General features: G+C 37.1%; 1 protein-coding gene across 2 annotated transcripts in view; it reads left to right on the top strand.

Moving 5' to 3' along the window:
* The window catches only part of LOC138015204 (ras association domain-containing protein 1-like), a 13,157-nt gene extending 353 nt beyond the window's left edge, over positions 1–12,804 (top strand). Inside the window, exons 1-10 of one of the 2 annotated variants that reach the window (XR_011125514.1) lie at positions 1–294; positions 1,862–1,989; positions 2,365–2,478; positions 2,942–3,073; positions 3,440–3,520; positions 3,954–4,044; positions 7,793–7,908; positions 8,043–8,120; positions 10,734–11,984; positions 12,450–12,804. The exon at positions 1–294 is cut by the window's left edge and continues 353 nt beyond it. Coding sequence is in view for 1 of the 2 variants with exons in the window: in XM_068862166.1 (XP_068718267.1) it covers positions 1–294; positions 1,862–1,989; positions 2,365–2,478; positions 2,942–3,073; positions 3,440–3,520; positions 3,954–4,044; positions 7,793–7,908; positions 8,043–8,120; positions 10,734–10,949 (1,250 nt within the window). In the remaining variant the exon portion in view is untranslated. Of the gene's footprint in view, positions 295–1,861; positions 1,990–2,364; positions 2,479–2,941; positions 3,074–3,439; positions 3,521–3,953; positions 4,045–7,792; positions 7,909–8,042; positions 8,121–10,733 lie in introns of both variants that reach the window. The other variant, XM_068862166.1, reaches the window with a different exon arrangement.
* The last annotated feature ends 3,774 nt before the right edge of the window (positions 12,805–16,578 follow it).

Genomic DNA, 16,578 nt, shown 5'->3' with positions numbered 1-16,578 from the left:
ATCGGCCGTTTTCCATTTCTCATCCCCCAAGCGGTGTTTCAACGAAGCCCAATCCAAGTTCTTTTAGCCCAGTCAAGGACTTCATTGCCAATTTTGTAAACAGAAAGGGAGGGAAAAAACGCTCCAGTATTAAACGATCCGTAACAACGGAAAATGTGACCGACGAAGCGGCTCCCGTTAGACACATCGGAAGAGGACATTCGTTTATTTCTCTTCATTTGAGAAATCCAACATGGTGTGATTGCTGTGGAGAATTTATTTGGGGACTTTTCAAGCAGTGTGTGCGATGTAAAAGTAAGTAAGCTTACAATTGGCTTGTGTACACATTTCAGTTGACTGCTCGTATCCTCCTTAAATCGAATTTAAACTTCAATTGTTTTCTTGTCGCGTGTTTATGAACTTGCGGTAATCGCCGGGAAACATCTGCGGGTCTTGCTCAATTTAATTAAAAACGGCGACAGAAATCATTAAGAGGACTTCTGTTGGCCCCATCATTCTAGTACAGTTGACACAAAACTGAAAACATGTGTTCTGGCAACAAATTTGAATTCCAGAGATATAATTATGTGAATTGTCCTTTCAGCACGTTTGAAGAACACTAAACTCTCTAGATGGCAGGAAACTGGAGGTTTACGTACAAAACTGTTAATTCTCTTTCGCAAATGTAATTGAAGGAATGCAATCGTAGCATTTGCAAAACCAAGAGAACAATACAAGAGAACCACATAACTACTTTAAAATTACTGTTTAAAGAATCATGATAAACGTTAATTTGTGGTTGAACCAGAATTCAGAGGCTTGTCGTGACAAAGTAAACTTACACGTACAAGTTTTTGCTCTGCTGTTAAAAATTTACGAAATGAGCATCCGACATGTTAAGTCCTTAGTACGTTTGTGGCCCTTCAAATATTGTTTCTGTTAGCAAAGGAATAAACGGTTTCCTTGCAAGTAGATAATATAAAAGACCAGATGTTGTCTTTTGGTAGATAAAGTACAATATAACTGTACAGCTGAACTAAATTAGGAAATTAAATTAATAGATGTCTAATGACTCAAAATATATTAACTTCCTTATGGATCTTGTGCTCTGTTTTGATCAAACCATCCTTTAGTTTCTAATCCTCTTTGGTTGGAGTGGTTCAAATTTCCCTTCAGAATGCTTCAAACCATTTTTTGTAGGTTGAAAAGTTAGCCATATAAGCAACAGTTAATGATAGTGCAGGATAGCTGAAACTTCAAGTAGGGCTTTTTCTGCCACTCTTACGTCACAGGATATGGCATAAAAAGCTAATGTCAGCAGGTTTGCCAGAGTCAGCTTAACCCATCGTCAAATGACATATGACCTTCTTTAAGGGTTTAGACCATGTGAGTAATAATTGATGACTTGTAGAGGAAGAAAAGCTCTCAAACGCTCATTGACTGTCCTGCCTTATTGACCAGGGCTTTACTCAAGGAATAGTTATTTCCTTCCCTCTTTGCTTTGACATATGACCTTCTTTAAGTGTTTTGGCCATGTGAATAATAGTGACAGTCTGTTGATCAATGACTTGCAGAGGAAGAAAGCTCTCAAACGCTCATAGACTGTCCTGCCTTATTGACCAGGGCTTTACTCGAGGAATAGTTATTTCCTTACCTCTTTGCTTTGGCAGAATGGTGATAGACAAGTATTATGGCATTATTATGATATGTATTATGGCAGCTTTGGTCTTTTTGGTCTAGTTTTTCCAATAGTCCTGTTGCAGTTCTCTTTGTTTTTTCACTAATAATTTCTCAAAATAACTATGGCGAAGACTCGATGAAGCTAACCAAAGTTACAAAGGCTTTTGCATCTGGCCCTTGAATTGGTCTCTTTTTGTAACAGATTGCAAGTACACATGCCACAAACGCTGTCAAGAACAAGTTGATCTGGATTGCACTGGTGGCTGGCATTTAGGAAGAAATAATTCTGTTGATGAAATCACAATGAAAACATTACATCTCATTGAACGGGCAAGTCATAAACATAGATCCCTGCACTAAACTTTTGTGTTGCTTACATGTTTATTTGTTACCCAGCACTCATGAGGCCTTAGTAGGAGGTCTGTGGTATCACACTTTCTGCCTTACTGAGACAGCTGCAAAGAAAATTTGTTGCAATAATTTAGTTACTGTAGCTGCAGCCAGTGTTTGTTCCCTGCAAATAAACATTTCAGACACCTTATTGAGAGCAAGGTGAGATTTGTCATGTTCTTTCAAGTGAAACTCATTCACATGTTTTAAGCTGAACAAAATGAGGATGAAAGTACATATAGATTGTCTGTCAACAGTTCAATTTGTTGCATTTTTTCAATAAATGAGGAACTAAACCACATATCCTTCTTTCAGGATGACAAAAGAAAGGAACCTTTTATGCTCCACACAGAGTCCCCAACAGGAAGCCTTTTGCGGCAAAAAATTGACGAATTCAATTCCTCAACGATTGGTCTTATAATGACCATGGTAAAAATATATTACTGGCATTTTTGTTGTTTTCAGGAGCACTGGTTTTTCATACCATTTATGTCAATAAAAAGAATAACTGGCTAGTTTATGAAAGCAAGTACCAGCAGATGAAAAATGGTTGATCTGAAATGTTTTTCACAGGAATTTGAATACGGATCAGCTTGAAAAAAAGCCCTAGTTAATTTGAGTGGGATCTATTTTTGCAAGCAGAGAATAAGATTCTTAAAATTTTAAAGCAAATTTAATTAAATTCATTACTTTTTCCTTATGAACTGCATCTTCAACCAGTTCTTATAATATAAGAATTTCACATTAGTTTTATCTTTAAAGTTAGTCAATGATTTTTGCATATCACTGATGTTACTATTCACCAAACCACAAGCCAATTTGTCTGTTATTTCAGTCTTCCAGAGTTGTAAGCTTTTGAAATTCATTTCCTGGAATTCTTTTTGTTGTGTAGAGAGGGGAAAACACATATCAAGGTTTCATTCGTGTTCAGATGAATCTACTTCGCCCTATCAACATTATTGCTGGCGCGAGTCCACTGTCAATATTTGAGTCAGTTGGAGCACAAAAAGAAGGAGACCAAAGGGTTAGATTAATTAATTATTAATTGATGTCAATTGAGCTCTTAACACCAGGTGTATGCATGAATTCAGACATCCTATCAACGAGAAGAGCTTTGAATTCTTATCATTGAAAAGCTATGTATAACTGCGCCAACCGCATTGAAACATAAATTTCATTTTTAATAAAAAACAAAACCACGAAAAAAATCTTGGTTATCATTTTGTCAGTGGCTTTGAAAGATTTCATTTGACCGTTGTTATACAAATGAAGGCTGTTGTAGTACTTAGCGTTTGGTTTTCTTCACACTTCAGAGGAAACAAGGAAGAGAATACGATTAAAATTTCAAAATGTCTTATGTTTTTAATCTTGTTATTTGATCTTCATATAGAATACACATCGAACATCATTTTTCATTCCTGTTGGAACATCGAAAGCTCTACATGTAACAAGTGAAACAACAGTACACGAGGTAAGACATTGCTGCATAATTAATAATTATGCAGCACAGGAGTTTCAGGCTTTCAGACTTTTAAGCTCGTATTTTGCATATATAATAAGCTGCGTTTACAACCTGAAATTTTAAGCTAGTGAGTATACAATGTCACTTTTCCCTAGATCCAACCCTCTGAGGTCCAGTTGGTCAGTTTTGAATGTGATTGATGGTGGACCACACACAAAGTAAACAGCCTCTGGATAAAAATCAAAGCTCAAAATTTTGCCAGTCAAGTTTTAAGTAAACATACTTTCAAAATCTGAAGAAAAAAAGGAAGTGATTTTTTGATCATAGTAACACTTTGAGTTATTAATGAACAATTTTTGTAGATGTAAATTTCTTGCATATCCACCGTGCATACAATAATGCAAATCATGTTTACTGAACTTTCTGAGATTCTCCCTTACAGGTGATTGTTGCACTCCTGAAAAAATTCAGGGTAGCTGATAATCCAAGAAAATTTGCTTTGTTTGAGTGCTATCAAGAAGAAGATAAGCATAGTAAGCTTTCCTTCCTTTTACTGTATTATGAACTTTTACATGCAATGCACTGGTATTGAAAGGCCTTTCCACTTTTTTACTCGATTGTCCAATTCAAGAGTTTTCAGGCTGATAATTATGATGAGCTGATTCACTGTGATTTTAACAGGGGTGGGGGGTTCTTGGTCCCTTAAAAGAATTGCTTGACTGTGTTCCCTTGTTCCCAAAATCACTTCCAAACTTGTTCTCAGCTTTTTGATCCCTAAAATGGTTTGTGTTCTCCAGTTCCCTAAGATATTTTGTATTAAATCTTTCCCTGTTCCTCATTTCAAATTGGCCATGTTCCCTTGTTGTCGCCAAAACCCTTGGGATGGCCTCAGTTATAATTATTAATTATGAAGAAAAGTCCTGAAATAAGTTTTTAACCCTTTCCCTTGTAAACGTTCCTCATTGACAAGTAAAGTCATTTTGCAAGAGACAGTAAAATCTGCGAGTGCCTCTTTTGGGAGTGAATGGCCAGGTTAGCTGTCTCAAGCAGGCTAATAGGGGAAAGTAAAGAAATCAACACAATTTAAATAAAATGGAATTTTAGCTTTTGAAAGGGAAGGTAAAGCATGTGTTCTTGAGGAGAAAAACCTGATGGAGAAAACTCACCCCATAAACAATGATAAGTGCAGTGAACCCAGAACACAATTTTAGAATGCAAGTCCTGTCTCTATGCTAAACTCCGCCCCTTAAAATGGCAATCAGTTATGTTTTTGTTATTTTTGCAAAATGTTCCAGCACTAATGGTAGTAACAGTTTGTTTCCTTCTCCATTAGTCTGTGGAAAGTAAGTCATGGACCACTCAGAGTGGTTAGGGTTAGAGACGGTTTTACCCTTTTACACCCAAACCGGCCTGAACCGGCGAGACTGTCTAACACCAGACGATTTTACTCGTCAATGGGGAACCCCCGGGAGTCAATGGGTTAAGTACATTGCTTGATTAAGTACTCCACATACTGAGTATTTCAAGAATGAGACCTCTCCTCTTTCTTGTGTTGCTAATTAAAGTACTTATCCTAACCTCCAAATTTACAAAGATTTGTGGTTTGGGTGAACCTAGTTTCAGCTTCCTTCCTCTTTCCTGACCATTAGCACTTCTGAGGTCCTAGTACTGTGTTTGCGAGTAGTCACAAACATCTGCAAGTAGTGCTTAGTGTTTTGTGTACTGTGTATTGTAAATTACGGCTAGAATCATATTTAAGACAAGCGTTTCGGTGTCCACATGACACCATCATCAGGTCAAAATATAATATTTAACACTTACAGATAACAAGAATATTAATGTTCAAGTTCAAGTTCAAAGTCCCCAAAGGCTAGGTGAAGAGTTTTATTAGCTTTTACATGTATCGAGTTATCTGTGAAATATTATATTTTGACCTGATGATGGTGTCATGAGAACACCGAAACGTTGTCTTAGATATGATTCTACCCGTAATTTTCATCATCAAATCAATAACATGATCATGCCTGATGTGTATTGTAAGTAGTGTAAATACTGTTTTGTAAGTAGCTTAAGTATCTTATTGTCAATAATGTAAGTACAGTCTAGTAAGTGAAGTAAGTAATTTGTAAGTACCTAATACTCTTTACATATGCTGGTATGACAATAATAATTATTAACATTACAATGAATACTTTTTACTTAAAAATCCTAATGCAACCATTGAGAAACAGTGGAAAGGAAGGTCATCGCCATCACCATCATCCTGTTTCAACTTATGTTCAGAAATTTGTGCAAATAATTAGATGCAAGACCAATTTTGATATCCAACAAGAAGTGTCCCTTTAAGTCTTTAGAAGCATTTCCTACCTTAGTATTTCGAACAATAAGGTTAGCATTATTAGTGTAAATGCAGCAGTTTATTCTTACTTGAAGAGCAGCACTTTGGGAGTGGGGGGGGGGGGGGGGAGGGTTGGGGGACACTTTGACATTAATATTGTCTGTATTCTGAGACTTGAGTGATGTTGAAGTTGGGAAAAAGAGCAAGGGTACATTTTGTACATGATGCTCATTGAAATCAGTCTGCAGTTCTGGACGCGTCTGCCCACAGGGTCCAGAGGAGATATGTTTCTCGTTAGAACATCAAAACCCGTCGAAAACATCTGAAATAATGGGTTATTTTGATCGCGTTGACAATCGCGTTACAGTTTCGTTACGCATTCTGTATACCGCAAACCAAGAGGCTGAGGGCTCGCAAGATCGGCTTACAGTATAAAATACGGAAAGGGAGGAAACTTGTACCACGTGACTTCGTTCGATGTGAACCGCAGCACTTGGTGACGGAAGTGAATTGGGACCGGAAACGCAAAAGCAAAAGACCGTTACTAATTCGAGAATCAAAACATCAGCTGTGGAGGGAGTTTTAAAATAATGGCGGCTTCTCCCTTGAAAAGACCCGTTCCGTTGCGCGAAAAGCAGCCGGACGAGAAGAGATCCAAAGTATCGAACAGAAAAAAACACGTGTTTGTTTCTAAATGGTAAGATATCTGACCAGTTGGCTTTCGAACGTGAGCCACAAATTACCGTGTTTGATTTTTCCCTGATCGAACTTGACTATTTTACCTGCAGGCTTTCAATGAATTATCGAAGAGACGAACAAAACTTTATTTCCGTACAAGAAATACTTGACGACTCTGTAAATAACAGCTCCGAAAAGGAAAATTTTCCATTGCAAGTCAAAGGACTTGGGATTATTTTAAAGGAGGCCTTTCCACAGGCGAGTAGAGTCCAGCGAAGAGTTAACGGTGGCCGAGTATGGCAGTACCCACTTTCAAAAAACTCAAGATTGGAAGAAGACCGTGTTAAATGGGAAGACTTGCCAGCTTTCACAAAAGAATTCGATTAGCTTTTATCTAGCTCTAGCGACGATTTCTTTGAGTGGATAAAAGTCCAGTCACAAGATCTATGCGAAGGCAGCCGAGTTTTAACTGAAGTAAAGATCTTTAAAGACTGGACATTTGTTGTACACGTCAACAGTCGAAAAGTTGCAAAAGAAACCGTTGGTGTTTTCGAACTTGGGGCATCTTAAAATTACTTCCGATCTTGCGCACATTTACTTTATCGCTTCATTTCCGTCACCATATGTTGCGGTGCACACCAAACGAAACCTCTCTCTCGAAGCCGTAAATTTCGGTCGCCGAAAATGAATTTGAACGCTTTCTTATGCCGTTTTCCTTCAGTATTTGGCAAATACATAACAATTCTAGATCACGTTAGTAAAATCAGGCAATTTAATTTACTTCCATCCGAGTTTCAGGGATTCGAAAATCGGCCCCAAATTAGTTTCCTCCCTTTCCATATTTTATATACGGTAAGCCGATCTTGCGAGCCCTCAGTCTCTTTGTTTGCGGTATACAGAATGTGTAACGAAACTGTAACGCGATCGTCAACGCGATCAAAATAACCCATTATTTCAGATGTTTTCGACGGGTTTTGATGTTCTAAAGACAAACATATCTCCTCTGGACCCTGTGGTCTGCCTTCCTCTTTGCACCAGTAGACCCGCAAGTCCATCATCCTCTCCGTTTCTTCTCTCTGTGTGACTGCTTTTGCCATGCTTCAGCTCTTCTACCCTGCTAGATGAACTTGATGATGATGTGTCTAACTGCATTTTAATTAATTAGCACTTGGGCACTAATCAGGGACATCTCCCTTTTGCCAGTCCTTCTCCAAGTGGTCTTCAGCCTTTCCTCTCATGCCACATACTGCTTTGCACTCTTGCAGTTATTCTTCGGCGGATGTCTGACATGGAGAAGCCATTAGTTTTGAGATTACTCTGGGGTGGAGGTGACATCAGACACAATTTTTCACTTCAGGAAAATGAAACTGGGGATATTATTGTAAGTTGTAGAGGTTATGACACCAGTGGTACCTTAACGTAAATAAGCTTTGTGGAGTACCTTTTTTATGTGCAAGATTTTGTATCCAGCCTTTCTTTGAGTTGATCCACGGTTGGTCACATTTTGTTTTCTAGTGGGATGTTTTCAGTATACCTGAGCTTCAGAATTTCATGAAAATACTTGATAAAGAAGAGGAGGAACACATCACACAGGTCTGTTGCCTTCCTCAGCTCCTCTATAGGTGTTGTCAAATTCTCTTTCAAGTGGAGGAATCATCTTTTCTTTGCCTAGAAAGTATAGTTGAAGTCACTTCCTATTAACCTATTGGGAGTCAATAGAGTGGTAAAGTGTGATGTTGCAAATATTTAAAATTATGAAATTATGGGATTCATTAAGATCGTCAGAAAGAACATGATGAAGAATGGCCATTTGCCAAAAATCAGCGTCTTATTGCAGTTTGGGCATGAGATATTGGCCCTTTCATGCTACAGTGACTCCATACAATTCCTTGTAATTTTGTCTTTGTTCTAAACAGTTTAGAACCAAGACAAAATTACAAGGATTTGTATGGAGTTACTGAAGCATGGAAGGGCTAATAACGTACCCCCATATTGCAACAATATGCTTATTTTGGGCAAGCGGCGATTCTTCATCATGTACTTTCAGAATATCTCAGTAAATCCCATAATTTCATAAATTTAGTTTTTGTGACATCATCACTTTACCACTCTATGGGTTAACCCAGTAACAGTAACGTTATTGTCATTCACATACCTTACAGGTACCTTGGTCTTTCCATTGCATTTATTTTATTTTGTTTTTAAATTTGATTACAAGATTTTTTTTCTGTAAAAAGAAAGAGGTTCCTTGTTTAAACAAAACCAGAGTTCTTCAATAAGATTGACAAATTTTCATTAAAGGAAAGGAGATTTATTGAAGTGTCAAGTCTTCTATAGCACTGTAGCCTCCTGTGCAGACATTCTTGTAACTCATTTATTTTATTAGACATTCTTGTGACTCGTTTATTTTATTTATTATAAACTTTGCCCCTTCGGGAAGGGTATCCCCACAGACTGCTCACAGAGCTCCAGTACAGGAACCTATTGTAAACAAAATACAAAAATACATTACTGAATTTAACAACAGAAACAATCACCACTTAAGGTACAAATAGCTCGACAAGAGTGACATTTGATACAGATAGATTTAAAGGATGTGGTCAGTATATCAACATTGTAAGAAGTTTTCGTTATCTCCAAGTGATATTTTAAAAGTTCCTTCTTGAATAAACTGACTTTATGAATGGCTCTGCGATAAGGTGGCAGAATGTTCCAAACTCTTGGAGCCCTACAATAGAAGCTGTTTTGAAATGTCATCATTTTTTAATGAGGTAGATCTCATAGTAGCCCATTGAATGTGCTTCTAGTGACTCTTCTTGAACATTTAATGGAAATATGTGGGTTGCTTTTGTAATGAGACAAAAGTTTGAAGAGATAAAGTAGGTCCAAGTACTGTAGCCAATAGGTTACTGAAATCTGCAATCTTTCCTCCTCAGTAAATGTCTGCTGAATCGAGCCACACATTCGTTTCCCTTTTTTTAAGTAACTGTCATCTGGAAATCATTTGCGGGTTACTAAGGAAACAATTGTGCTGTGTAGATTTCTCCCCTAGGAGCATCAAGGGGTCAACTTTTTCTGTGGATAAAACAGTGGACGAAGCTGTCACAAAATATGTCTCAGAAACATTAACTTTGTTTCCTTTGTGGGTAAGCATTTGCACTCCTGTGAGTCAAAATGTGAATGCTCAGCAAAGGTATGGTGGTGTTTCATCTGAAATTGAAAGCACCATGGAAATGTATAAATACAAATAAAAATATTAAAGTATTGCGAGTGTATTTGAACTCCACCAGAACCATTACCTTAAAGCGCATTGAATGCAACTAGGACAGTAGCAAAAAGAAAGCTTGAAAAAAATTGTTATGTTTAAGCCTGAATTTTTCAGGCTGCTTGAAGGTTTGCTTGAAGTTTGCATTAATGAAATGCTTGCATTTGCGATCGGACCATTCGTATTCAGTGTTTCTTCGATTTCGAAAATAAAGGAAGGACTACAAGGGAAAGGGTTGCTTGAATGAAGCAACTCCACTGAAATAGCACGGAAAGAAATGTAAATATAAGATCAATCCCAAGTAAATGCCACAAAATTAATAGTTGCGAAATCCATGGGAGCAAAATGTTTCAACCATACGAATTCTACCGTACTCATTCTGTAGAGAGCCGCAAACATCTAATAAACCAAACCATGAAATTTATTCACTACAGTTTCTATTTGATAAGAATTTAACTCCTAGATTTTAAAATGACCAACACACAAATCCCATTTTCTTGCAGTGGCCATACACAAAATTTCGCAGGGTCCAAAGTGTACTTCCAGAATCTGGAAGTCTGTTCTGAGTGGTCTATGTAAATTCCAGCTTGTTTCAGCAGACGTTTGTTGAGGAGGAAAGATTACGTGACAAGTCACAAGAACGTCTGCAGAGGAGGCTCCTAGCGCTGAAGCACTAATTGGGGACACAGTAAATTGAAATCAACAAATTAATGCAAATCACATTGTTTTTCATGTTCAGGAGTCTCCGATTTTGAGTCCATTTTCTAAAGTCCTTGTTATTGTCATCATTTTCATGACGTTTTCATGTGGATGGTAGGTGTCGGTTTTAAAATGAAATTGCATCAGTGTGGATGGGTGGTTAGGGACATGTTTCACTGTGCCCCTCCCTCCTCCTCTGACTTTCTGGAGTAAAGAGGTTTATAATTTTAATCAACATTCAGGTAAAGGAAAAATATCAGACATACAAAGAAAGACTGGAGCAGGCGTTGGCCCTGGTAGGAGGAGGTGCACCAGTGGCAGTACGAAAGCCACCTGTGGAAAATCATGTCGTAGAGGAGAAAGTATCAGGTGGAAAGTCGCTGGCAGAACGAGAACAAAAGGCAAAAGATGGAGATGTTGTTGATCCATCACAGCTGGGTGATGAGAGCGAGTGTTAAGAAACAGCCTTATGGGAAACTACCACACTGTACAAGTTGAAGCATGAACATATGCACCAGTAGTTAGAAAGGCAGGCTTAATAATGCTGGGTTAATTATATGATTTTATATGACTGCTGTGAAGTAACAGTTTTTTTTTTTAAAATGATTGATTGTTTCGTCAAGGAAATGACAAATTTTGAGCCACAGTCAAATAGAGCACACACGCAAACAACTTTGGCAGTGTTTTCTCTTTTTAAAAATTTCCTTAATTTTTTTCACGTTGCATGTGTGCATGGATCCAATGGCAGCTTGGTCCAGTGGGTAGTGTGTTGGATTTGTAGGAAGATTGCTCTGAATTCTGATCCTCTGACCACTGACTACATTTTGTTGTTCAATGTCCTGAATTCATCTCAATCATGCTTTGTATCAAGGCAAATAATTTTTTGTCTTTCAGTTGGGGTTGGGAGTTTTAACCAGGTTGTTCCATTCAAACAATGGTTGTTCCATTCAATGCCAAATGCAATATTTTTGTTGTCAAAACCTCAAATTTGATGATTTCACATCATTGGTCTGCAGAGTACCTCATGGTACAAAGTGGGCTAAATGTCCTAAAAACATATTTGGTACCAGTAGGTTCTGGAGTTAAAGTAGAAAACAAAAGGTTCACATTTGTATCCTTTCATTGTTGTCAAAACCTCAAATTTGATGATTTCACATCATTGGTTTGCAGAGTACCTCATGGTACAAAGTAAGCTAAGTGTCCTAAAAACAAATTTGGTACCAATAGGTTCTGGAGTTAAAGTAGACAACAAAAGGTTCACATTTGTATCCTTTCATTGTTGTCAAAACCTCAAATTTGATGATTTCACATCATTGGTTTGCAGAGTACCTCATGGTACAAAGTGGGCTAAGTGTCCTAAAAACAAATTTGGTACCAATAGGTTCTGGAGTTAAAGTAGACAACAAAAGGTTCACATTTGTATATATCCTTTCATTGTTGTCAAAACCTCAAATTTGATGATTTCACATCATTGGTTTGCAGAGTACCTCATGGTACAAAGTGGGCTAAATGTCCTAAAAACATATTTGGTACCAGTAGGTTCTGGAGTTAAAGTAGAAAACAAAAGGTTCACATTTGTATCCTTTCATTGTTGTCAAAACCTCAAATTTGATGATTTCACATCATTGGTTTGCAGAGTACCTCATGGTACAAAGTAAGCTAAGTGTCCTAAAAACAAATTTGGTACCAATAGGTTCTGGAGTTAAAGTAGACAACAAAAGGTTCACATTTGTATCCTTTCATTGTTGTCAAAACCTCAAATTTGATGATTTCACATCATTGGTTTGCAGAGTACCTCATGGTACAAAGTGGGCTAAGTGTCCTAAAAACAAATTTGGTACCAATAGGTTCTGGAGTTAAAGTAGACAACAAAAGGTTCACATTTGTATATATCCTTTCATTGTTGTCAAAACCTCAAATTTGATGATTTCACATCATTGGTTTGCAGAGTACCTCAGTAATGTGTGCCACACATGCAACACAGTAATAATATTTTTTGTCTTTAATCCGATGATGTTATAATATTGTTTTGTTGTGTTGCCTTTGGTCTGCCCATCGTCATTTCTTCTTTAACTCCCTGTTTTGTTGAAGAGGTTAGGTGCTGGAAATTTGGCCTTGATTTCATAAAATAACTTTTCACGTTACTTAACACTACCCACCAACACAGGAGCACAGTTTCCTTCGAAACTAACACAATCCTGGCAACTTATGCATGAAATGTATAGTCTATGAATCTATTGTATTACAGTGGGTGAGATTGGTGCATGTAATCTTGGCTTAACTGTAATTATGTAGCAACATTTTCAAATGAAACCAAGCTCATTTTTCTTTAGTTAGATCTTGTTTGTAAGAATTAAGTGCTTCAAATAATGCAAGAATGTAGGTATTGTAACATAATGATATGTACATGCGTTTAGACACACTCAGATAGAAAATAATTAATGTTGCATCTGATAATTTAACTTTTAAATGATAAGTCATAGCGGTAGTCTTGCTATGATTTTTGTTTTATGAATTATCTAGAGTAATGCAACAAAATTATAGTAATTCTTATTATTATCATTGTTATTATATATAATTGAATTATTGTAACATAACATCATGTTTGTGTAAATAATGCAGTCACTGCATCCTATACATGGAAAAAAGGAAAAGGAAAGAAGGAACTTTAATTAAGTGTCTAGTAGATTTAGCGCTGGAGCACTAATTGGGGACACTGTAAAGTGAAATTAACAATTAACACAACAAGTCAAATGTTGGTTTTTGGAGGAGAGGGGAAACTGGAGTACCCGGAGAAAACCTCTCGGTGCAGAGTAGAGAACCAACAAACTCACATGAGGCCGAGTCGAGGAATCGAACCTGGGCCACATTGGTGGGAGGCAAGTGCTCTCGCCACTGTGCCATCCCTGCAAAGTTTTAAACTTTGCTTATAGGTCTCGATACACTTGGTCTTTATGTTCCATTCAGTGTACTGTAGATGCAATTCAAGGGGTTTGAGTAGAAATGCCTTGAGTGACATTTATGTGGTCACTTTGTGATTATGAAAAAATGGTGGTTAACTTTGAGCACATTTGAAGGAAATTTTGCCCACATTGTTGGCTGGTATTTTTTACAGGTCACAGGTCATTGTTTTACCAATACAGAAAGTATCCTGAACATTCATAAATGCTAACCTAGGCTTATAGGCCTAAAAACGTTTTTTTTTTTTTGGTCTAATTAAGCCTAAGGTTAGCTTTTCTGAATGTTTAGGATACTTCCTGTATTGGTACAACAATGTCCTGTGACCTGTTAAAAATACCAGCTGCCACATGCACATTGAGGGCAAAGACTAAGGGACAATTTCCTGATATATCATCATCATTGCTCTGTGGTATCCTGGGCATGGTGTGCAGGGTATGATTGCGAGTCAACTCTGAGGTGGCCTCTGCCAGTCGCTAGCTCCTATGCAAACTGCTGTCCAATCTCCTTCTTGCTGGGGATTTCAGTAAAATTTGAAGTTATCATTGTCAAAATGAATTTTAATCTTAGGTGTATGGAAAAACTAGCTGGCTTCTCTGAGTGAAGTACCGGACACCTTTCATCAGCGGCAGAAGTTAAGAATGAGCTAAAGCATACTGTGAAACAGAACAGAAATGTGAGAATTTTCTGTTCTTTGTAAAAATCTACCCACCACTGAAATGACAAGGTGGTCACTTTTCTACAAGCATGTTACTGTGATATGGAACAAAGGCCCCAAGTAATAATAATTGCCTTTCCTGTATAATATTATTTGTATTTTTGTAGTCCTTGGGTTCCAATAAGAATGCACAGAATAATATAATAATAATAATAATAATAATAATAATAATTATTATTATTATTATTATTATTATTATTATTATTATTATTATTATTGTTGTTGTTATTCTGTGCATGGGTGAACTGTATCAACATTCAAGAGACTCTTTGTTTGCCCACAGTGCCATTGAGATTCAAATTTGTCACAGGCAACCCAGATGTTGGGCTTGTAATAAAGCATACCTGTGAGCAACATCTCCCAGGTGCTGGGCTTCAATATGAAAAGAACAAAATAGTAATAGTGGTAGTAGATCACTATGTACAAAAATCTTTTGCTTTTTGAGTCAGTTTTTATCTTTGTAATACATTATTCATTGTAGTTCATTTTTTGCTATGTACTGGTAATTCCTTCTGTAAAATAAATGAAAATCAAACAAGAAATCATTCTCGTCAGCATTCGCCAATACTCTATTGTTCATTTAAGTGGAACATTCAATTCACCTGTAAGGTTATCAAGAATGTAAAATAAAAAAGTAAAGAAGCTGATTCCTCAGATCATGACAGTCGAGACTTTTGGACTTTCTTTCCTGTTTTTCTTTTACTGTGAGAATTAATATTGATTAGACACAAAAGAAAAGGATTAATTTAGAGGTCAAAAATGGTCCATGCAGCTGTTTTGAGATCAGTTCAGACTTGGCATAGGTTGCAAGGGACCCTTTTCACCTCAATGCCTCTTGGAGCAATGTTACATGCAGGGAATAGGCAACTTTCACGATTGCGTCATTCAACTACAACTACCAGAATTCAGTTCGTTTTTCTTCTATTATTTACATTTTGTATTCCCAGTAGTCAAATGGTGTCATCATGCAAATGTCCATATTACATGTCTTTTTCCTCCAAAGTCCCTAATTTTGTCTTCCATTCTGACGTATCTGTGTGTCATCGGTCCCAATAATATTGTTGTTCCATTTTAACTTCTTAAGTTAGAAGCTGCTTTTGGTACCAATAAAATCAAATGCAACATTTAAATCTGGCCTAGCCTGCGTAGCAGCCGTTTCCTTTCCTTTTCCAGGCGGAGATCGAACAAGCAAGCGATAAAGCGGGCAAGCGCCTGCTTCTTATTTTTCGCAATCTCTCGCAGTTTTCGTCCCCTTTGCAAGCATTTGGAAAAGGAATGGAAACTGCTGCTATGCAGGCAGCCTTTTGAAATTTCATAGGTCAATTTCACTCAAGTCATCAGTAAGTGATTATTGTTAGTTGTCGCTCACATGACCAGTAAAGAAGAGAAACGTTTACCCAAGAAGTAGAGTAGATAATAGGGAATGACGCCAATGAGAGGTGCACTAGAAACCAGTCCAAAAAGACTACCTGTACCATTTTGTTTCTTAGCTATCGTTGCAGGCGTTTTAGAATTCCCTTGCTCCTTTGAAATAATTTTAAAATTCTTTGATAGGAGCAAGGAAATTCTTCCCTTTTTTGCCCTCTGTTCAGGAAGAAAGAAAAGTTGAACATTAGAGCACTACTAAATGGGGATTTACAGGAAAAGAGAGAGAATTACTCAAAAATAATATTGCTTACCTAAATTTCAGATGTGACCTAGCTTCAGTCAAAAACTATAGAATATAGACCCTTTGCATAAATGGCGCCCAAATTTGAATAACAATACTTGACACATCCTTAACCTTGTGTTTATGTTTCAAGACAAAGGATTTTTCTCATGAATGTGAGGCTAAGGTTGTATCAAGTAGTGTTATTCAAATTTGGGCACCATTTATGCAAAGGGTCTATTGAAAGAACTCTATGTTCCATATAATTTTGACCAAAGAGGGTGGTGGTTAAGAGGTAAGGCATTAAAGTATGACACAGTATACCATAAACACAAGAACAGATTTTAGGTTTGAGACATTGAAATTCGATCTTCATGGTGAAAGAAGTCCAGAGATTAAAGCAGCACTATGATAAAAAAATTCAAACGTTTTTTTCTTTGGATTCCCAAAACTATGTTAACAAAACACTAGGTGACCCAAGTTTTAAGCCTTATTTTCAAAAAGGCACCTGTTTATTCTGCTGGAATTTTCCTATTTTAATTGTCCGCCATTACTAACTTTAAAATCTTGAAAGAGATGGATCAAGGAGAGAATGATGTCAACTTAGATTCAGGCTTTCAGATTTTTAAACTGGAGTTTTGCATACATGATAAACTGCATTTCCACGCCAAAATTTTAAGCCATGGAGTGAATGATGTCACTTTTCCCTAGATCCAACCCTTTGAGATCCAGTCGGTCAGTTTTGAATCTGATTAATGGCAGA

This window comes from Montipora capricornis, chromosome 9 (genome assembly GCF_036669925.1).
Source record: "Montipora capricornis isolate CH-2021 chromosome 9, ASM3666992v2, whole genome shotgun sequence".
In the NCBI taxonomy this organism is placed as follows: domain Eukaryota; kingdom Metazoa; phylum Cnidaria; class Anthozoa; order Scleractinia; family Acroporidae; genus Montipora; species Montipora capricornis.
The sequence above is the reverse complement of the archived record's forward strand: the minus strand, read 5'-3'. Positions and strand labels throughout refer to the sequence as shown.